Raw genomic sequence first — 23,895 nt, 5'->3', positions numbered from 1 at the left:
CCCCCCTCCCCCGGCGCATCAAGCAGCAACCCCCCCAGGACCATCTGTACTCCCCCTGCCCATGCCCGAGGATGAAGAGGATTCCGGCACGCTCCTGGAGTCACCGAGGACCAGACCAACACCGGAATCGCCGCCACCACTGCGTCGCTCCCAACGCCACATCAAGGCCCCGGGGGACCGGCTAAATCTATAATTGGTTCGGGCCTATCAAACCACCTTGTACTGGACTTCAGAGAGAATTTTTTTTCTCACTTCTGTATATTAAACTTGCTCTGTATATAGTTCTCCACCACCCCTGCCGGACCCAATTTTAACAGTGGGTGAATGTGGTAATCACCACTGTTGTATATATTAGGAGATGTGTGGTTAGGCCCTGTACTACAGGTACGGGGGTAGTCCCTGCCTGTTGGCTCCGCCCAGTAGGCGGAGTATAAACGTGTGGGCTCCCTATACAGCAGCCATTTCGCCAGCTGCTGTAGGAGGCCACAAATCTTAGAGTAATAAAGCCTCAGTTGTATTCAACTCTCGTCTCTGTGCAATTGATCGTGCATCAGTCACCATATACAAGCATAACTTTAATCAAGGAATACAGAGTTGTATATCCGGGTTTTCAGATGAAGAGCCATAGTAAATTGTGTAGCTGGGAGCTGGATACTGCAAAGGGCCACTTCTAGCTTAACAAACAGAACAAAAAGCAAAACTTTGGCATTTGTAGCTCAGTGTGGGCTAATGTGACGTCATCCACTTTGGAATTGTTATTAGAATATTTCCTTGACAATGAGAGACTCGGAGCAGTGGAGGAATAAAGCAATTTATGTGCCCGAGTTACAGCTCGGGTACAAAAGGCAACTAAAAAAGTGGTGGGGGTGGGAGGAATTTACTTTGTGTTGTGATGTTCTTTTTTAAAAATAAATTTAGAGAAGGTTCCGGGTGCGGCGATGACCAGCTGAGTCGCACGTTTCGGCAGCTCCCTGTGAAACGGACTTTTGGGCTCTTGATAGGAGCCCCAACGGCAATTTTAACGGCTGAAAACACCGTGCGGTAAACCAGAAGGGTGTTCCCCCTGGACACGGATGGAAAAAGGAGAGGAAAGTGGCCGGATTGCAGCGGATCCTTTGGAGCAGCGGCAAGGAAGGCAAGCAGAAACCAAGATGGCGTCGGAAGGTGGCAGTTTCATATGGGGCCCTGAACAACAAGAGTTTTTGAAACGCTGCGTGGAGGAGATAAAAAAGGAAATGAAGAAAGAGTTGTTGGCCCCGATACTACAGGCGATCGAAGGGCTAAAGGAGGAACAAAAGACCCAGGAGCAGGAGCTTCGGGTCGTGAAGGCGAAAGCAGCATAGAATGAAAACGATATACAGGGCCTGGTGGTGAAGTCGGAGATACAGGAGGCACACCAGAAACGATCTGTGGAGAGGTTGGAGGCACTGGAAATAACGCAAGGAGGAACAACTTGAGGATTCTTGGCCTTCCTGAAGGTGTGGAGGGGGCGGACGTCGGGGCATATGTGAGCACGATGCTGCACTCGTTAATGGGAGTGGAGGCCCCGACGGGTCCGTTGGAGGTGGAGGGAGCATACCGAGTTATGGTGCGAGGATCGAGAGCAGGAGACGCTCCCAGAGCCATAGTGGTGAGATTCCTCCGTTTTAAGGATAGAGAAATGGTCCTTAGATGGGCGAAGAAAACTCGGTGTAGTAAATGGGAGAACGCGGTGATCCGCGTCTATCAAGATTGGAGTGCGGAGGTGGCGAGAAGGAGGGCGAGCTTTAATCGGGCCAAAGCGGTACTTCACAAAAAAAAGATAAAGTTTGGAATGCTGCAACCGGCAAGACTGTGGGTCACATATCAAGGGAGGCACCACGACTTTGAGACGGCGGATGAAGCGTGGACTTTTATTGTAGAAGAAAAATTGGAATGATTGGACTACGAAAATGAACGTTTGGACAAAGTGGTGGGACGAGTGGGGGGGGGGGGGCGAAGAGGGATTGTATGATTAATCCTGCGGTATGGTAACTTTTCTTTCTCCCACAGGTGGTGATGGGGGGAGGTGGGGAGGGAGAGGAGATGGGGCGTTGGCCATGGGAGGCGGGGCCGAGGGAGAGGCGCGGGCTTGGTTCCCGCGCTATGATAATTATGGCGGGAATAGAGAAGCAGGAAGGAGGGGGCGCCGCACGGTGCGAGCCGTGATCACGGGGGGAAGCCGAGGTCAGCCAGAGTTTGCTGACTTCTGGGAGCAACATGGGGGGAGTAATTACGCTAGCGGGGGGTCTAGCGGGGGGGGGGGGGGGGAGGGGGGAATTACTGGGTTGCTGCTGCTGGGGAAAGGGGGGAGTGGGTACGGGAAAGGATGGGCGGGGGGGCACCGTCTGGGAGAAATACAGCTGCGTGGGAACTGGGCGAGAAGCTGGAAAAAGATGATGGCTAACCGGCAAGGGGGGGGTGGGAAGCCCCCCAACTCGGCTGATCACGTGGAACGTGAGGGGGCTTAACGGGCCGATAAAGAGGGCACGAGTACTCGCACACCTTAAGAAACTTAAAGCAGATGTGGTCATGTTACAGGAAACGCACCTGAAACTGATAGATCAGGTTAGGTTGCGCAAAGGATGGGTAGGGCAGGTGTTCCATTCGGGGCTGGATGCGAAAAACAGGGGGGTGGCTATATTAGTGGGGAAGCGGGTAATGTTCGAGGCAAAGACTATAGTGGCGGATAACGGGGGCAGATACGTGATGGTGAGTGGCAAATTACAGGGAGAGATGGTGGTGTTGGTAAACGTGTATGCCCCGAATTGGGACGATGCCAATTTTATGAGGCGAATGCTAGGACGCATCCCAGACCTAGAGACCGGAAAGCTGATAATGGGGGGAGACTTTAACACGGTGTTGGAACCAAGGCTGGATAGGTCGAAGTCCAGGACTGGTAGGAGGCCGGCAGCAGCCAAGGTGCTTAAGGATTTTATGGAGCAGATGGGAGGGGTGGACCCGTGGAGATTCAGTAGACCTAGGAGTAAGGAGTTCTCGTTTTTCTCCTATGTCCATAAAGTCTATTCACGCATAGACTTTTTTGTGTTGGGTAGGGCATTGATCCCGAGGGTGAGGGGAACGGAATATACGGCTATAGCCATTTCGGATCATGCCCCACACTGGGTAGACTTGGAGATAGGGGAGGAAACAAGAGGGCGTCCACCCTGGAGAATGGACATGGGACTAATGGCGGGTGAGGGGGTGTGCTTAAGGGTGAGGGGATGCATTGAAAAGTACTTGGAACTCAATGACAATGGGGAGGTTCAGGTGGGAGTGGTCTGGGAGGCGTTGAAGGCGGTGGTTAGGGGGGAGCTGATATCAATAAGGACACATAAAGGGAAGCAGGAGAGTAAGGAACGGGAGCGGTTGTTGCAAGAACTTTTGAGGGTGGACAGACAGTATGCGGAAGCACCGGAGGAGGGACTGTATAGGGAAAGGCAAAGGCTGCATGTGGAATTTGACTTGCTGACCACAGGCACTGCAGAGGCACAATGGAGGAAGGCGCAGGGTGTACAGTATGAATATGGAGAGAAGGCGAGCAGATTGCTGGCACACCAATTGAGGAAAAGGGGAGCAGCGAGGGAAATAGGGGGGGTGAGAGACGAAGATGGAGAGACGGAGCGGGGAGCGGAGAGAGTGAATGAAGTGTTTAAGACATTTTATAAAAAATTGTATGAAGCTCAACCCCCGGATGGGAGGGAGAGAATGATGGAGTTTTTGGATCGGCTGGAAATTCCCAAGGTGGAAGAGCAGGAAAGGATGGGATTGGGAGCACAGATCACGGTAGAAGTGGTGAAAGGAATTAGGAACATGCAGACGGGAAAGGCCCCGGGACCGGACGGATTCCCAGTTGAATTTTACAGAAAATATTTGGACTTGCTCGCCCCGCTACTGACGAGGACCTTTAACGAGGCAAAGGAAAGGGGACAACTGCCCCCGACTATGTCAGAAGCAACGATATCGCTTCTTTTAAAGAAGGAAAAGGATCCGCTACAATGCGGGTCCTACAGACCAATCTCCCTCCTCAATGTAGATGCCAAGGTCTTGGCCAAGGTAATGGCAATGAGAATAGAGGAATGTGTCCCGGGGGTGGTTCATGAGGACCAAACTGGGTTTGTGAAGGGGAGACAGCTGAACACGAACATACGGAGGTTGTTAGGGGTAATGATGATGGCCCCACCAGAGGGTGAAACGGAGATAGTAGTGGCGATGGATGCCGAGAAAGCATTTGATAGAGTAGAGTGGGATTATCTGTGGGAGGTGTTGAGGAGATTTGGGTTCGGAGAGGGGTATGTTAGATGGGTGCAGCTGTTGTATAGGGCCCCAGTGGAGAGTGTGGTCACGAATGGACGGGGATCGGCATATTTTCGGCTCCATAGAGGGACAAGGCAGGGATGTCCTCTGTCCCCATTACTGTTTGCACTGGCGATTGAGCCCCTGGCGATAGCGCTGAGAGGTTCCAAGGGATGGAGGGGAATACTTAGGGGAGGAGAAGAACACCGGGTATCTTTATATGCGGATGATCTGCTACTATATGTGGCGGATCCAGCGGAGGGGATGCCAGAAATAATGCGGATACTTGGGGAGTTTGGGGATTTTTCAGGGTATAAATTGAACATGGGGAAGAGTGAGCTGTTTGTGGTGCATCCAGGGGAGCAGAGTAGAGAAATAGAAGACCTACCGTTGAGGAAGGTAACAAGAGACTTTCGTTACCTGGGGATCCAGATAGCTAAGAATTGGGGCACATTGCACAGGCTAAATTTGACGCGGTTGGTGGAACAGATGGAGGAAGATTTCAAGAGATGGGATATGGTAGCATTGTCAATGGCAGGGAGGGTGCAGGCGGTTAAGATGGTGGTCCTCCCGAGATTCCTCTTTGTGTTTCAGTGTCTCCCGGTGGTGATCACGAAGGCTTTTTTCAAAAGGATCGAGAAGAGTATCATGGGTTTTGTTTGGGCCGGGAAGACTCCGAGAGTGAGGAAGGGATTCTTACAGCGTAGTAGGGATAGGGGGGGGCTGGCACTACCGAGCCTAAGTGAGTATTATTGGGCCGCTAATATTTCAATGGTGAGTAAGTGGATGGGAGAGGAGGAAGGAGCGGCGTGGAAGAGATTAGAGAGGGCGTCCTGTAGGGAGACCAGCCTGCAGGCTATGGTGACAGCCCCATTGCCGTTCTCACCAAGGAACTATACCACGAGTCCGGTGGTGGTAGCTACACTGAAGATTTGGGGACAGTGGAGACGACATAGGGGAAAGACCGGAGCACTGGGGGGGTCCCCGATAAGAAACAACCATAGGTTTGCCCCGGGGGGAATGGATGGGGGATATGGAATGTGGCAAAGAGCAGGTATAACGCAATTGAAAGATCTATTTGTGGATGGGAAGTTTGCGAGTCTGGGAGCGCTGACCGAGAAATATGGGTTGCCCCAAGGGAATGCATTCAGGTACATGCAATTGAGGGCTTTTGCGAGGCAACAGGTGAGGGAATTCCCGCAGCTCCCGACACAAGAGGTGCAGGACAGAGTCATCTCAAAGAAATGGGTGGGGGACGGTAAGGTGTCGGATATATATAGGGAAATGAGAGACGAAGGGGAGACTCTGATGGACGAACTAAAAGGGAAATGGGAAGAAGAGCTAGGGGAGGAGATTGAGGAGGGGATGTGGGCAGATGCCCTAAACAGGGTAAACTCGTCGTCCTCGTGCGCCAGGCTAAGCCTGATTCAGTTTAAGGTATTACACAGGGCACATATGACTGGAACACGGCTCAGTAAATTTTTTGGGGTGGAGGATAGGTGTGCGAGGTGCTCGAGAAGCCCAGCGAATCATACCCATATGTTTTGGTCATGCCCGGCACTACAGGGGTTTTGGATGGGGGTGACAAAGGTGCTTTCGAAAGTAGTAGGAGTCCGGGTCGAACCAAGCTGGGGGTTGGCTATATTTGGGGTTGCACAAGAGCCGGGAGTGCAGGAGGCGAAAGAGGCCGATGTTTTGGCCTTTGCGTCCCTAGTAGCCCGGCGCAGAATATTGCTAATGTGGAAAGAAGCCAAGCCCCCGGGGGTGGAGACCTGGATAAATGATATGGCGGGGTTCATAAAGTTAGAGCGGATTAAGTTCGTCCTAAGGGGGTCGGCTCAAGGGTTTACTAGGCGGTGGCAACCGTTCGTCGAATATCTTGCGGAAAGATAGATAGGGGAGAACAAAGAAGGCAGCAGCAGCGGTCCAGGACTTGGGGGGGGGGGGGGGGGGAGGAGGGATGGGGGGGGGGGGCGGGGGGAGGAGGGATGGGGGGGGGGGGGGGGTGGCCTGAGACAAGGCAGTTGCCAATTAGGGCTAGTTTTTATTTTTTTGTTATTTAATATTTATTTATTTGTTGTTGTTTTTGTTTAAACTTAAAAAGGTCATTATTATCTGTATTGTTACAATGTTGTGTAAAGGATGCACAATGTACTGTGTTGGTTGACCAAAAATTTTCAATAAAATATTATTTAAAAAAAAAAAAATAAATTTAGAGTACCCAATTTTTTTTTTCCAATTAAGGGGCGAATTAGAGTGGCCAATCTACCAACCCTGCACATCTTTGGGTTGTGGGGATGAGACCCACGCAGGCACGGGAGGACACAGATAGAAATATACTGCAGACCAAAATCCACAGCATAAATTGACTGTTTATTAGTTGGGAAATTTTGGAAGTCGATTTGAAAAAAAGGAGGCACTTTCTCACTTTGTTGAGGTGGAACCGGTTTCTGGACTGACACATCTGCCTGGTACACATTCCTCCTGCTGATATTTTTAGCAACAAAGCAAACAGGGTGGTCTACGGAGCAGACTCAATGGACCAAATGGCCTACTTCTGTTCCCATATCTTATGGTATTACACCAACTTTATTCTTAATGACATTTTCAAATGGAAGGTATTTTGCCCTCTAAATAAATGCCCTTTCCCGTACCAGCCTCCCCGAACAGGCGCCGGAATGTGGCGACTACGGGCTTTTCACAGTAACTTCATTTGAAGCCTACTTGTGACAATAAGCGATTTTCATTTCATTCATTTCAAATACCACTGCCTTCCACTCATTCCATCAAATACATGCTGCACCATTGGAGCTTACCCAAACTGGTCAGGCTGCCATGGTAACCATGTCCCCCTTCAGTCACACTACTTAGGAAGTTGTTCTCAGAAAGCTTTGTTGACTTTCCAGTTAGTATGTTCTGTTGGGGAGAAAACAAAGGTGCCTTGAACAGCTGGCGCCTCATTGCAACAAGCATTTAGTGAAAGACAATTTGCTCTAGGTCAATAAATTCGACCTGCTTCCATTTAAAAAAAAAAAAAATTAATTTAAAGTCCCCAATTATTTTTTTTTCCAATTAAGGGGCAATTTAGCGTGGCCAATCTACCCAACCTGCACATCTTTGGATTGTGGGGGTGAAACACACACAGACATGAGGAGAATGCAAACTCCACATGGACAGTGACCCACAGCCGGGATTCGAACCCTCAGCGCCACAGTCCCTATGCTATCCACTGCGCCACATGCCGCCCCTTCTTCCATTTTAAAAAATAAATTTGGAGTACCCAATAAAGGGTAAATGTAGCGTGGCCAATTCACCTACTCTGTACATCTTTCTGGGTTGTGAGGATGCGATCCACGCAGACACGGGGAGAATGTGGAAACTCCGCATGGACAGTGACGGGGGGGCCGGGATCAAACCTAGGACCTCGGCGCTGTGAGGCAGCAGTGCTAACCACTGTCGGCCTGCTTCCAAATCCACTGCTAAATGTAGACTTTTGCAGGGCTGTGAAGATGTCTAATATCAACTTCATTAAACAAATGTTGTTACTTTTCTAAATATTATATATTTGCCATTGCAAGAGATTAATTTGCAGTTCAGGTCTTGCACAATGAATGTGTAACACATGATTAATATTCCATGTACCCTGAAGAAAAACAGTTTCTGTATAGAAACAAAGGGTTTAAATCACCTTGTGGAACACTATCAATTCTACTCTCGAATCCCCCCAGCCCCACAATACCCACATTGAACCATCTCTCGACCCTCCCAGCTTTCAGTGTAATCTCTCATTTTGTGTTTTCCCTGAGGAAATTACTTTGCTGAGGACAGTTCTAAGCAATGTTCTGTGGTTAGGGGTAAGTCAGGAAGAGTGAGGGGGAACTTAGTCATGGATGAAGATCCTGGAACAGGTGGGGACATGAAGGCTCTGCTGATTGTAACAATGTGGTTTTATCTGAATGCATCAGTGCAGACTCCTGGCCATCAACTGTCCAGGTTGACTGTATTCCAATCCCAGATCAGACCCCAACAGTGGCTGGGATACTGGACCAAAACCCCAATATTTTAGTTTATTTAAGCCCCCCCCCCCCCCGGCCAGATCCCCCCGCCCCTTCGGCCCCCCCCCCCCCCCCCCCACCCCACCCGAGGACTCCGGTAGCCACCCTCCAAGCCAGGTCCCGCCGGGATGGACCATGTCTATTTCACGTTGGCAGGACTGGCCGAAAACAGGTGGCCTCTCGGCCCATCGGGGCCCGGAGAATTGCCGGGGGGAGCGTGCGGAAAGAATTATTCACTCCAGGAGTGATAGCATGAAAAAATAGGGCACTGGAAATTCGAAAACCAAACTTTATTAGGAATATAATAGTAAACCTTTAACTTCACACCTGAAAAAAATCAGCTTACAATTACCCCTCAGCACAATTATACAATTTCCCGTTAAACACCAAGAAGCATACAGCTGGTAATCCATCTTAAAATTAGCAGAGCATAGAGTAATACTTGTTTTATAAAACAGATTTGGCTCCGGTTGGAATCCCTTCAGACTCTGGCTGAATATCTTCAAATAACTGCTTCAACTAGGTTGTTTCAGCCTCTTCCTTGTCTTCAGACAAGACTGCTCTGCTTTAAAAATATTACTCTTTTCTTTTAACTATCCTACCTGGAAAGAATTGTGGACTCAAAGTCAGGCAGATCAGAACAGCACCTCTCTCTCTCTCAAAGCTTCTCCCAACTCACTGCCTCTCTGAGCTCCACCCAGCAATTACCTCATCTTCCCATTATCTTTACAAAAGCACATTAACTCCCCAGGGACCCTCCCAGGGCCTGTGATTGGGGAGGCATTTCAGATATCTAGGCTGTGATTGGGAAATCGATTCAGACATCGGGGTTGTGATTGTGGAGGCGTTTCAATATCCAGGCAGTGATTGGGGAGGCAATTAAGAAATCCGGGTTGTATTTGGGAGGCGTTTCAGAAATCCGGGCTGTGACTGGGAGATGTTTCAGAAATCCAGGTTGTAATTGGGAGAGCTTTCAGATATATGGGGCGGGATTCTCCCGCACATGGCGCCCGACGCCGGCTCCAAGAGCGGCGTGAACCACTCCGGTGTCGGGCTGCCCGGAAGTAGCAGAATCCTCCGCACTTCTGGTGGCTGGGCCGGCACCTGAGGGGTTGGCGCCACGCCAACCGGTGGCAAAGGGCCTCCGCGAGTTGGCGCATGCGTAGGGCTGCCGATGTGTTCTGGCACATGTGCAGAACCGCCGGCGTGTTTCCTGTGCATGCGCAGGGGGTTTCTTCTCCACGCCGGCCATGGCGGAGCCTTCCAGAGGCCGGCGCGGAGGGAAAGAGTGCCCCCACGGCACAGGCCCGCCCGCAGATCGGTGGGCCCCGATTGCAGGCCAGGCCACCGAGGGGCCCCTCCCCCCCGGGGCCGGATCCCCCCGCCCCCACCCCACCCGACGACTCCGGTATGTTAAGTAATGGGTTAAGAGACATTGCAATTAGTTATCTCATTTATGTTAAGTATCCATTAATTGACACTGATATGTAAAGGGGCTTCATGTGGCCTCTGTTGGGTGGTGTGTTGGTAAGAGTTTTGTGCAGAGGCTGTGGAAGTGAAATAAATGGGTTTTGGTGAAAAGGAACAAGAACTTTAGACTTTTCATTTCAAAGCAACTAAAACGTCTAACAATTGGTAGCAGAGGATGGTTGCTGTGCAAATGTGAAGGTTTGAAAGATACAACTTTTCCTGATCAAACCAAGGAGTGAGTGAGAAGGAAAAAAAAAAGATACATGGCTGATCCCAGGATAAAGACGGCTGGATAGGACTATCCTCCCTTATTTTCTGAAAGGGAATCGTACGACCAATGGAGAAGTGCAGTAGTTATGTGGACTAAAGTAACTGCTTTGGGAAAGAGAAAACAAGGTATGGCATTGGCTCTTTCTCTACCATATGGCAGTAAAGTCCGAAACAAAGTGCTTTCTGAGCTGGAATTGGAAGAGTTAGACTCAGAAGAAGGTCTGGAGACTTTATTACATTATATGGATAAGATTTATAAGAAAGATGACTTGTTAAGTGCGTATGAAGCATGGTCGGATTTTGATAAGTTCCGGAAAATGGAGGATATCTCCATGGAAGACTATATAATGGAATTTGGCAGACTATATAAAAGGCTGCAGAAACACAATTTGGAATTTCCAGTCTGTCTTGGCCTTTAAATTACTTGACTGTGCTAGAGTGAGCAACATGGATAGGCTCCTGGTTTTGACAGGAGTTCAGTTTACTGATAAGCATACCTTATTCGAACAGATGACAAAAGCTTTACAAAAGTTTCTGGGGAAACATTCGATTCCGATGGCTCTGATGACCCAAATAGGTCAGCCTGCAATAAGGCAGAATATGGAAGATACACTAGTAACAGGCTGGCGAAATCGTATGGCTACGAACAAGGCTCAAGACTATAGACGGAGACCGAGACAAGGAAATTATGAAGACAGAAACCCAGTTAGAACCTACAATAGGAAGATGAACCCCATAAATGCACGGGGCATGATAAATCGATGTTTTCGATGTGACTCTCAATACCATTATGCTTTCAACTGTCCAACTCGTTATGATAGAGTGTTTGAAGCGACACATGACACGGAAGAGTCAGAAGAGGAAAAAGATAGTGACCAGAAAGAAGGCATTGTCCTATTGCCAAGCAGTTTTACGCCGGTAATGAGGGTGTTGGTTGCAGAATCCTTCAACTGTGCTGTATTGCACAGTGGATTTTAACGACATTGTGACCATGGACCTTAAGATCTGGGATAAAGCAAATAATATATTTATTTTGCACTTTGTAGATTTCGCAACCAGATTTAGTCAATCAACGATTGTACGAAGTAAAGAAAAGAGAGTAATTCAGGATCAAATCGTGGAAAAATGGATAGGGACAGGAATGGGTCCATCGGCAAAATTCCTTACGGACAATGGGGGAAAATTTGCCAATGATGAGTTTAGGGATATGTGTGAAAACATGAATATCAGAGTTATGAATACGGCTGCAGAAAGCCCATTTAGTAATGGTGTCTGTGAAAGAAATCATGCTGTCATCGATGACCTGCTTCGGAAAACTTTGGCAGATCGACCAAATTGCAGGCTAAATTCAGCTTTAGCATGGGCAGTACATGCAAAGAATTCATTGCAGATGGTTGGGGGCTATAGTCCTTATCAATTAGTGTTTGGTAGAAATCCTAAACTTCCGTCCATTTTGGATGACCAGCCTCCAGCTTGGGAGGGGACTACAATTAGCTCTGGTTTTGCTGAACATTTAAATGCATTACATAGCAGTAGAAAAGCTTTTTTGGAAGCAGAAGTCTCTGAAAGAATTCGCAGAGCTTGAAGACATAACGTACGGCCATCAGATGCCGTTTTTCAGCAAGGAGACATGGTATACTATAAGAGAGACAATTCTAATGAATGGAAAGGCCCAGGGAAGATCATAGGCATAGATGGCAAAACAATTATTTTGCAACATGGTAATCAAACTGTTAGGGTCCATTCATCAAGGATAATGGGTACAGATTACAAATTTTCAAATTTAGATAGAGCAGACAGACATGACGAGGAACCAGAGTCATCTGGTACGCATGTGTTACAGAACTATGAGGACCAATTAACTGAAATAGACAGGGTTTCTGTGGAGGAACACAACACTTCTGGTGAATTAAAACAGGTCATTTTTCCGAAAGGGCAACTGCCAAACGTTGTACAAAAGTGACATACCTGCCTGAAGGGTCTAGTCAATGGAAGGATGCAACTGTTATTAGTAGAGCAGGGAAGGCGACTGGAAAGTATAAACATTGGTTGAATGTACAGCATTCAGGGGAAGGAGGCTAGACAATGGATTGGGAAAACGAAGTTCAAAAATGGAGGGCACAGAAACGCAGTGCCAGTTCAGATAGTACATCGGATAGTGAACAGGTCCGCAGGAAAAGGTCGAGAACTATTGAAAGGACATCCCACAGCAGAAGGGAAAGATCAAGCAGTAGCAGCACAGAACGAGATACCAGACGGGAGAGGGGACGTAGTTTGTCAAGATCTCAGAACAGGAGTAAGACTACGAATACTAATAGGAGTAGAAGCCCACATGCAAGTGAGATTTTGGTGGCTTCAAATAAATTAGATGAAAAAGTTATTAAAGAAGCTAAACAGCAAGAATTGCATAGTTGGAGTGAATTTGGGGTATACACAGAAGTACCGGATAGGGGACAAAGAGCTCTATCCCACAGATGGATTTGCACGGAAAAGGTTCTTCCGGATGGAACTTATAAGGCAAAGGCCAGGCTCGTGGCAAGGGGATTTGAAGAAAACTTAGAAGATCAGGATTTAAGGGTAGATTCACCTACAGCAGGAAAGGTTATTTTAAAGATCTTCTTGGCTCTATTAGCCACAAAGGCATGGGAATGCAAATCTATAGATATAAAAGCTGCCTTTTAGCAAGGGCATCAGCTCCAGAGAGACATTTTTCTCCGTCCTCCTAAAGAAGCAGCGAACACAGAAGGGGTACTCTGGAAGTTGAACAAATATGTATATGGATTAAATGATGCATCTAGAGTCTGGTATTTTTCGGTAAGGTCAGTTTTATTAAAGTTAGGCTGTTGCCAGTTGAAAGCAGATCCTGCAATGTTTTACTGGCACTATAAAGGAAATCTTTCTGGCATTTTTATGATGCATGTCGATGATTTTTTGTGGGGTGGGACTAGTGATTTTGAAGCTGTTGTAATCTCTGGTTCGAGGAAAGAATTCAGGGTTGGAAGTCAGGCTTCCGGTGCATTTAAATATATTGGACTGGAAATTGGACAGAATAAGCTAGGGGCAACTTTACGTCAGCAATCTTATTTGGAAAGCATCACCCCAATAGCAATTAGTCGTGGCCGAGTTTCACAAAAAGACGCAATAGTTTCAAAGATAGAAAAAGAGCAACTGCAAAGTTTAATTGGGCAACTGAACTGGTTAGGTAGACAGACTAGACCGGACGCGAGTTTTTGATGTCTTAGAGTGGAGTACAAAAATGAATGATCCCAAAGTGGAAGACATAATAAGAGCAAATAAAGCGTTGGCCAAACTAAAAATGCAGGAGTGTGTTTTGAAGTTCCCGGTTTTAGGTGACCTTAAGCACTTGAAACTCATAGTTTATAGTGATGCGTCCTACGCAAATTTATGTGATGGGGTTTCAAGCGCAGGAGGTTTTATAATTTTCCTTTTGGGGAACAATGGTAAATGTTGCCCACTTGTGTGGGAAACAAAGAAAATAAGGAGAGTGGTAAAAAGCACTTTGGCTGCTGAGACTTTAAGTCTTGTAGAGGCGGTGTATATGGCTTTTTATATAAGTATGATATCGACAGAAATTTTGGGATTAGGGGATTTGGGTAATATTGACTGTCACATTGACAATAAATCCCTGTGAGAAAATGTGCACTCTACAAAAAGTGTCAATGTAAAGAGGTTACGAATAGACATCGCAAGTTTGAAGCAGATGTTGGACAGAGGGGAAATAACAAAAATTAAATGTGTCAACAGGAGCTATCAACTGTCAGACTGTTTTACGAAAAGAGGGGCGAGTTCACAGAAACTTTTGGATATTGTTAATGAAGGGCGCTTGTTTCTGTGACTGTTTTTTTTCTTTCTCGTCCAAACAAAAAAAAATTGGGGGGGACATCATGTGTGTGTTTTTGAGTTTCTTGAAATTCTGTTTTCACCTAATTATTATTTTTTCTCCAAGGAAGGGGAGACTGTTAAGTAATGGGTTAAGAGACATTGCAATTAGTTGTCTCATTTATGTTAAGTATCCATTAATTGACACTGATATGTAAAGGGGCTTCAGGTGGCCTCTGTCGAGTGGTGTGTTGTTAAGAGTTTTGTGCAGAGGCTGTGGAAGTGAAATAAATGGGTTTTGGTGAAAAGGAACAAGAACATTAGACTCTTCATTTCATAGCAACTAAAACGTCTAACACGGTAGCCGCCCTCCAAGCTAGGTCCCGACAGGATGGACCATGTCTATTTCACCTTGGCAGGACTGGCCGAAAACGGGTGGCCTCTCGGCCCATCATGGCCCGGATAATTGTCGGGGGGGGGGGGGGCCGCTGCCAACAGCCCCCGACCGGCGTGCGTGATCCCCGCCCCGCCCGAAAACCGGCAGTGGAGAATTTGGCAGCTACCGTCGGAGCGGCGGGCCGGGATTCACGCCGCCCACCCCATGGCAATTCTCCGACCCGGCGGGGGCTCGGAGAATCCCGCCCATGGACTATGATTAGGAAGCATTTCAGATATCCAGTCTATGATTGTGGAGGCGTTTCAGAAACTGGGGCTGTAACTGCGGCAGGACACTAAAGGATTAGGGTTCTGACCAGGAGTGGGAAATGGGGAGATGTTAATGGATCGGGGTTACAATTGCGAGTGTGGAGGTAGGGAATGGGAGGACTGGAGGCTAGGGAAGGCAATGAATATCAGCCATGCCACATCAAAAAATCTGATGATTCTACCAGTGATGAAAAAAAGCCGTTCTACATTCAGCAGTCATCTTAATCAGTTAACGGCCATGTTACTGCATCCATGATTCTCCTCCTCCTACCGCTATCCGGTTTTGTAAATAGTTTCGGTTTTACAGCATTGAAAGGAGTTTAAGGAGGAGACTACACCTCAATTTCAATTTTATTCAACTGATCACTAAACTTCATTCAAAAAAAATTATTGCAACCTACAATGTTTTTTTACTTCAAATATAAAATCTGGGTCACTCTAAATGGCCAACACGAACAGCCAGAAACAACGCCAGTGAGGGCCTTAGCATCACCTCATAACCAGCAGAAAATCAACTTAATCCACAACACACAGACCTTGTTTCCTGCGAGAACAAAGTTCAGTCGGAGACTGAGCTCATATCCATCTTCATGGACCGTAGCTGATATGACCTGCCAGGACAACAAAGAAGAGGCCAATTAATCCAACACCATGAAACAAGTAATCACTGCTTAGATTCAGGGTGGGCAGCAAATGTTGGCCTTGCCAGTGATGTCTGCATCCCCATGGAAGAACAAAAATAAAATTAAACCATCTTTCATTTGGAGAGTCAGCTATTGCTCAGTTGGTAAGTCTTACCTCAGAGTCAGGAGGTTCATAGAATCCCTACAGTGCCGATGGAGGCCATTCGGTCCATTGTATCGGCACCAACACTCCGAAAAAGCACTCTACAAGGCCCATTCTCGGCCCTATCCCAGTAATCCTGCGCATTAATCATTCCCAATCCACCTAAGCTGCACATATTTGGACTGTGGGAGGAAACCGGAGTACCTGGAGGAAACCCACGCAGATACAGGGAAAATTTTCAAGCTCCACAGTCATCCAAGGCCTGAATTGGACCCTGGTCCCTGGCGCTGTGAGCCAGCAGTGCTAACCACTGCACTACCATTGTGAGTTCAATTCCCATTGCAGACATTGGAATACACCATCTCAACTCACACTCCAATGCAGTGTAGAGGGAGTGTTGCACTGTTGGAGGTGTCGGCTTTCCCATGAGACTTTAAACCGAGTTGTTATCTGTCTTCTCCGGTGGATGAAAAACATTCCATGGCACTATCTATTTATTTTTTAAATTTAGAATACCCAATTCTTTTTTTTCCAATTAAGGGCCAATCCACCTACCCTGCACATCTTTGGGTTGTGGAGGTGAAGGCAGCAGGGCTAAACACTGTGCCACCGTGCTGCTCCTCCATGACACCATTTTGGTGACGAGCAAAAGGGTTCTCCCTGATGTCCAGGCAAGTATTTATTTCTTAGTCAACCAACACCACTGAAACAGATTAACTACATATTTTCACACTGCTCTCGGGGGACCTTGCTCTGCATAAATTGGTTGTTGCTTTTTCTACATTACAACAGCAACTACACTTAAAAAAAAGCACTTAATTGATTCAAGTATTTTGGGGATGCCTTGATGACGTGAATGATGGTACAGGTTGAGTATCCCTTATGCAAAATTCCAAGAACTGAAAAGGTCCAAAATCCGCACTTCTTTTTGTGCGCGGCACACATGTGCAGTTCCCAATGTTCCATACATGTGCAGTACCCAACACGCACCGCACATACAGTTCCCAACACATGCCACACATATGCAGTTCCCAAAGTTCCACACATGCGCAGTTCCCAACGCGCACCGTACATGCGCAGTTTCCAATGAACGCGGCATCTGTGCAGTATATTCCGAAATCCGAAAAATTCCGAAATCAGATACAAACTTTGCCTCAAGCATTTCAGATTTGGGATTTTCAACCTGTAATTAAATGCAAATCTTATTCATGGGTCAATCGATTAAATTAGGTAAAGCCAATGAGGAGGTTATCAGTACCTTTTATTTCTCCAATTGTGCAATACATAATTCCCTTTCCTTTAAGATATCCCCACAAGATCGGTCCTCAACTCCTTTCAATGAAGGAGACCAAGTAGCACCTGCCTCGCTGTCCCTTCCCACCAAAGCATCTCAGCATTGTATCAATGTGAATGATAGATATGGGACTGCTCCCATCAATACTGAGGTGTGTTCTTTGAAGATCTCCTTTTACATTCAGTATATACTGGATAGTATCAAAGTCATACACAGTGAATCCTAGAATCAGGTCCCGACCGCCATTTTTGAAGATCAGCGGAGTCGCCACAGCTCTGTGAAACTAGCCCAAAATCTTAAATAGCAGAAAATTAAACTGAATAAAGAAAGACGTAGGGCCGCATAATACACAGATCTTTAGATTTTGAGAATAAGGGGATAAAGTAAAAAAAGAGTATTGCTGAAAAACGAAACATGCTATCAGAGCTTTTTGTCTTGCACTCATCCGGCAAGTACGCAAGATAAACCCAACGTTAAAGAGAACAACTATTTATTCTGCATGAGAAGAGAGTGCTGATAGTTGATACCAACAACATTCTAATGGGGATACATGGGACAAAATTTAACGTGAACTGTAGAACAAAATGAGTGACATTGAATCAATCACCTGTTTTAGACCTCACCTCATTTTCGTTTTGATTGTCTGAGTCAAAATCTTGGAACTCCCTCCCTATCAGCACAGTACGTGTACCTACACCGCATGGACTGCTGCTGTTCAAGAAGGTAGCAGGTTAGAAGGCAGCTCACTACCAGCTACTCAAGGGAAATTAGGGATGGGCAATAAGCGCTGGCTGGCCTACTCAGCCTACATTTGTGAAAAATGTTTTTTCAAGCCGCTTTGCATAAAGAGTACCAAAGCAAACGGGTGATGCAAAACTACTACCTAGGCTACAGTTGGAATATCGTGCCCAGGTTTGGGTGTCTTACTTTAAGAAAGATGCCAAAGCCAGGGAAAGGGTAGAGAAGTGATTTATTAATGTAATGTCAGGGTTGGGGGAAGGATGGGATTTAATTAGGAGCAACTATAGACATTGGGCTCTTACATGAGAACAACTTGCATTTACAGAACATTTTTAAAGCAGTAGAACATCTGAGACACTGGAAAGGAGCATTAGCCCAAACGATTGACATTGAACAATGTTGAGAGATATTAGGACAGATGACAAAAGTTTTGCTTAAGGAAGAGAAGGTTGAGAGGAGATTTGATAGAGGTGTAGGTAATTCAGAGAGATTTTGAAGAGGTAAATAAAGAAAAACTATTTCCAGTGGCTAATGAATAGGATCTATTTTAGAATTCTGTCAAAAAAAAAAAAATAACATTCATATGGCACCTTTAATATGATAAAATATCCCAAAGCACTTCACAGGAGCATTATAAAGCAAAATCTGACTCCGAGCTACATACGGGCAAATGACCAAAATCTTATCGGGGAGATGGTAGAGTAATGATAATGCCATTGCACTCAGGCAAATGGTCTGGTGACATGGGATTCACATCCATGGCAGCTGGAGGTTTAAATTCAATTAATAAAAAAATCTGAAATATGAAGCTAGTCTCAATAATGGGACCATGAAACTATCATCAATTGATTAAAAAACCCAGCTGGTTCACTAATGCCCCTTTAGGGAAGGAAATCTGCCATCCTTACCTGGTCTGGCCTCCATGTGATTCCAGATCCCCAGCAATGTGGTTGACTCTTAACTGCCCTCTGAAATGGCCGAGCAAACCACTCAGTTCAAGGGCAGTTAGGGATGGGCAACAAATGCTGGCCTTGCCAGTGACGCCCACATCCCACAAAAGAATTTTCAAAAAGCTTGGTCACGGCTAGATTTTAAGGAGTGTGTTTTCAGAAAGAAAAAGGTAGAGCAGGGGAGAGGGAGTCAAAGCAACTGTAGGCACGGTCACCAACGATATAGAGATTAAATTCATGGTTGCTGAGGAGGATAGACGATTACTGATATTCCGGAGGGTGGTGAGGTTGAGCAGGTTATAAAGATATGGAGGGAGCAAGACCATGAAGGGATTTGCAAACAGAATGAGAATCCAAAGGCACTGTGTTTTTGGATGAGGTCACCAAGGGGCAGCTTGTATTTGAGAAATGGGAGGGGCCCCGAGGATAGATCCTTGGGCGACATCAGAGATAACAGTGCAGAAGTGGAAAGAAAAGCCAATGCAAGTGATAATCTGGCTACAATTAGATCAACAGATCAGAATGGAATAAGGCGAGTGTAATCCCAACCATCTGGAAGACAGTGAAGAGGCGTTGGAGGTGTTATCTGCTCAACTATGTCAAAGGCTGCAAGCAGGTTGAGATGGATGAGGAGGGATAGTTTATCTTGTCACAGTCACATAAGGTGTCATTTGTGACTCTGATAAGAGTTGTTCCTGTGCATTGACAGGGTTGGAGGCCTGTTTGGAGGGATTCAAATATAAAGCTTTGGCAAAGATAGGATGCAAAATAATGTTCAAGAATCTGCAGAGGAAAAGGAGGTTGGAGATGGGGCAGTAGCTTGCAAGGACGGTGGGTCCAAAGATTGTTTTTTGAGGCGAGAGATGGTAATGGGAGATTTAAAGGAAAGAGGGACAGCACCTGGATAGGGTGGGGGTGTGAGCCTAGGTAGGATGCTCTTTCAGAGGGTCAGTGCAGACTCGATGGGTGGAATGGCCTCCTTCTGCACTGTAGGGATTCTATGATTTTAAGCCCTATGTTGCCCTATGATCTTAAAAGAGCAGGGATTGACAGCAAGAATTTTTGGAGAGCTCAGTGAAAGTACAATGGGCCCAATAGCCTCTTTAGTGCTGTATGAAAATATAAAAGTAAAGTGTTTCATCAAGTCTCTACAAGGCACATCTAAACCGTGAAGAGAATTTTATTCACCACTCAGTCTAAAGGTTGCAGTCCACTCGGAGGACTTGAGCATATAATCTAGGCGGACATTTCAGTATAGTGCTGAAAGGTGTAATGTTGGAAATTCCATTTTTTAGTTGAGTAAGAGATCCTATGGTGATTCTCAAAGGTGTAGAGTGGGCAGGATAAAATTGTTTCCCTTGGTGGAGAAGCTGGAACCAGGGGACATAGATTCAAGATGAATGGCAGAAGTTGTAGAGGGGACAAATTTACTGCCTGAGTTGGTGGCGGAGGCAGAGACCCAAAACTTTTTTTAAAAGTACCTGGATCTGCACCTTAAGTTCTGTAAGCTACAGGGCTATGGACTGGCTGCAGGAAAGTGGGATTAGAAAGAGCTCCTGGGTGCCCTTGGGCTCGCATGGACAAGATGGGCTGAGTGGCCTCTTTCTGTGGTGTAACTTTTCTATGGTTTCTATGTGAAAGTATTGCATAAACCGTGAACTTCAAGGAACTTTCTAATCAACTTTCCTAGAACCAGAAGCAATTAATGGAGTTAAGCACTTACCTTTCCCATTTGAGGTTCTCCAATAAGGGCCCGGAATTCAGTGTTGTTCTGTGTGTAACTGCGTAGATGCGCACAAATGTGATCTAATTGCAATCTCCAATATCCTGCAATGGAAAGAAAACATTCAGAAATGGTCACTCAGTTTGGCTTATTCCCAAGTTGGGTGTGGTGATTGGTGGCAATAACCCTGACAAAATATTTAGCATAAGATCTGAAAATTAGGGGACTTCCGGGTGCGGCGATGACCAGCTGAGTCGCACGTTTCAGCACCTCCCGTTGGAACGGACTTTTGGGCTCTTATTAGGAGCCCCAACGGCAATTTTTGACGGCTAAAACCATTGTGCGGTGAAATAGAAGGGAATCCCCCGGATATATATGGAGAAAGGAGAGAGTAGTGGCTGGATTGCAGAGGATCCTCAGGAGCAGCGGCAAGGAAGGGAAGCACGAAGCAAGATGGCGGCGGAAGGAGGCCGTTCGGTGTGGGGCCCGGAACAGCAAGAGTTCCTGCGGCGCTGTGTGGAGGAGCTGAAGAAGAGGGTGTTGGCCCCGATGCTACAGGCGATTGAAGGGCTAAAGGAGGCACAGAAGACCCAGGAGTTGGAGCTTCGTGATGTGAAGGCAAAGGCTGCCGAGAATGAGGATGAAATACAGGGCCTGGTGGTGGAGACAGAGACGCACGAGGCACTGCATAAAAGGTGTGTAGAGAGGCTGGAAGCCCTGGAGAATAACTCGAGGAGGAAGAACTTAAGAGTTTTGGGTCTTCCCGAAGGTGCAGAGGGGGCGGACGTCGGGGCATATGTGAGCACATTGCTTCACTCGTTAATGGGACCGGAGGCCCCGACGGGCCCCTTGGAAGTGGAGGGAGCATATCGAGTCCTTGCGCGAAGACCAAAGGCAGGAGAAATACCTCGAGCCATAGTGGTGAGGTTTCACCGCTATAAGGACAGGGAGATGGTCCTGAGATGGGCGAAAAAGACACGGAGCTGCTGGTGGGAGAATGCGGTGATCCACGTGTACCAGGATTGGAGTGCGGAGGTGGCGAGAAGGAGGACGAGTTTCAATCGGGCCAAGGCGGTGCTACATAGAAAGAAAGTTAAATTTGGAATGCTGCAGCCAGCGAGACTGTGGGTTACACACCAAGGGAAACATCACTACTTCGAGATGGCAGAAGAGGCGTGGACATTTATTGTAGAGGAGAAGTTGGACTAGACTGGAGAGAGAAAGAGTTTCTGTAATAAAGTAGTGGGGGGATTGTATGGGATGGGGAAGGGGGGGGAAATTTTCTCTATTCCCCTCGTTGGGGGTGGGGTATGGTGAACTGTGGGCGCCGGTGGGGAAGGAGAGGGGGAAGGAGGGGGGGAAGGAAAGAGGGAGCTGCGCCATTAGGGGCAGGGCCGAGTGGGAAACGCGGGCTTTGTTCCCGCGCTATGGTAATTGCGGCGGGAAAGGGAGCGCAGGAAGGAGGGGGCCTTACACAATGGGGGGCCAAGGATAAACGGGGGAAGCTGAGGTCAGCCAGAGTTTGCTGACTTCTGGGAGCAACATGGGGGGAGCAATTACGCTAGAAAGGGATCTAGCGGAGGGGGTGGGTTAACTGGGTTGCTGCTGCTAAGGGAAAGGGGGAGCTGTTATGGGGCGGGGTGGTCGGGACGGGAGGACACCGTCAGGGGGACAAACGAGAGCGTGGGAACCGGGTGAGGAGCTGGTCTAAAAAAGGGGATGGCTAGTCGACATGGGGGGGGGGGGGGTAAAGAGCCCCCCGACCCGGTTGACCACGTGGAATGTGAGAGGGCTGAATGGGCCGATTAAGAGGGCAAGGGTACTCGCACACCTAAAGAAATTAAAGGCAGATGTGGTCATGCTACAGGAGACGCATCTGAAACTGGCGGATCAGGTCAGATTACGAAAAGGATGGGTGGGACAGATATTTCATTCGGGCTTGGATGCGAAAAATAGAGGGGTGGCTATATTAGTGGGGAAACGGGTAGTGTTTGAGGCGAGGACCATAGTAGCGGACAGTGGGGGTAGATACGTGATGGTGAGTGGCAGATTACAAGGGGAAGCGGTGGTTCTGGTGAACGTATATGCCCCGAACTGGGATGATGCAAACTACATGAAGCGTATGCTGGGGCGTATCCCGGACCTGGCGGCGGGAAAGTTGGTAATGGGGGGAGATTTCAACACGGTGCAGGATCCAGGGCTGGACCGGTCCAGGTCTAGGACCGGGAGGAGGCTGGCAGCGGCCAAGGTGCTTAAGGACTTCATGGAGCAGAAGGGAGGAGTAGACCCCTGGAGATTCACTAGGCCCAGGAGTAGGGAGTTTTCCTTCTTCTCTCATGTCCACAAGGTGTATTCTCGGATAGACTTCTTTGTCCTGGGAAGGGCACTGATCCCGAAGGTGACAGGGACGGAGTATTCGGCCATAGCCATCTCGGACCATGCCCCACATTGGGTAGATCTGGTACTAGGAGAGGAAAAGGAATGGCACCCATTCTGGAGATTAGATATGGGACTGTTGGCGGATGAGGATGTGTGTGTAAGGGTGAGGGGATGTATCGAAAGGTATCTGGAGATTAACGATGATGGAGAGGTTCAGGTGGGAGTTGTCTGGGAGGCACTGAAGGCGGTGGTCAGAGGGGAACTGATTTCCATAAAGGCCCATAAGGGGAAACAAGAGAGTAAAGAGAGGGAGCGATTGTTGAGAGAAATTTTGAGGGTGGATAGGCAGTATGCAGAGGCTCCGGAGATGAGGGACTGTACAGGGTAAGACGAAGGTTGCATACGGAATTTGACTTGCTGACCACGGGCAGGGCAGAGGCACAATGGAGGAAGGCACAGGGAGTACAGATGAGTACGGAGAGAAGGCGAGCCAGTTACTGGCCCAACAATTGCGGAAGAGAGGGGCGGCGAGGGAGATAGGTGGGGTGAGCGACGAGGAGGGTGAGATGGAACGGGGAGCGGAGAGGGTGAACGGGGTGTTTAAGGCATTTTATGAGAGGCTGTATAAGGCTCAACCCCCGGAAGGGAAGGGGGGAATGATGCAATTCCTGGATCAGCTGGAATTCCCGAAGGCGGAGGAGCAGGAGAGGACAGGATTGGGAGCACAGATTGAGGTGGAGGAGGTGGTAAAAGGGATTGGGAGCATGCAGGCAGAGAAGGCCCCGGGACCAGATGGGTTCCCGGTGGAATTTTATAGGAAATACATGGACCTACTAGCCCCGCTTCTGACGAGAACCTTTAACGAGGCCAGGGAAAGGGGGACGTTGCCCCCGACGATGTCGGAGGCGACAATATCGTTGCTCCTGAAGGACAAAGACCCGCTGCAGTGCGGGTCTTACAGGCCTATCTCCCTTCTGAATGTAGATGCCAAGCTCTTGGCCAAGGTGATGGCGATGAGGATCGAGGATTATGTCCCAGGGGTGGTTCACGAGGATCAAACTGGGTTTGTTAAGGGGAGACAGTTGAACACTAATATACGGAGGCTGCTAGGTGTGATGATGATGTCCCCGCCAGAGGGAGAGGCGGAGATAGTGGTGGCGATGGACGCTGAGAAAGCATTTGATAGAGTGGAGTGGGATTACCTGGAGAGGGGTTTATTGGGTGGGTTCAGCTTTTATATAGGGTCCCAGTGGCAAGTGTGATCACAAACAGGCAGAGATCTGACTACTTCCGTCTATATAGAGGGACAAGACAGGGGTGTCCCCTGTCCCCGATACTGTTTGCGTTGGCAATTGAGCCACTGGCCAT

At 47.7% G+C, this 23,895-nt stretch overlaps 1 protein-coding gene across 5 annotated transcripts in view; it reads right to left on the bottom strand.

Moving 5' to 3' along the window:
- The window catches only part of dzank1 (double zinc ribbon and ankyrin repeat domains 1), a 197,370-nt gene that overhangs the window by 16,044 nt on the left and 157,431 nt on the right, over nucleotides 1–23,895 (bottom strand). For 4 of the 5 annotated variants that reach the window (XM_072503985.1, XM_072503989.1, XM_072503979.1 and 1 more), the window contains exons 14-16: nucleotides 20,149–20,252; nucleotides 15,191–15,265; nucleotides 7,131–7,230 (exon numbers count right to left, since the gene is read on the bottom strand). In XM_072503985.1, coding sequence (XP_072360086.1) covers nucleotides 7,131–7,230; nucleotides 15,191–15,265; nucleotides 20,149–20,252 — 279 coding nt within the window. The remainder of the gene's footprint in view (nucleotides 1–7,130; nucleotides 7,231–15,190; nucleotides 15,266–20,148; nucleotides 20,253–23,895) is intronic. The other variant, XM_072503994.1, reaches the window with a different exon arrangement.

This window comes from Scyliorhinus torazame, chromosome 1, assembly GCF_047496885.1.
Source record: "Scyliorhinus torazame isolate Kashiwa2021f chromosome 1, sScyTor2.1, whole genome shotgun sequence".
Lineage (NCBI taxonomy): Eukaryota > Metazoa > Chordata > Chondrichthyes > Carcharhiniformes > Scyliorhinidae > Scyliorhinus > Scyliorhinus torazame.
The sequence above is the reverse complement of the archived record's forward strand: the minus strand, read 5'-3'. Positions and strand labels throughout refer to the sequence as shown.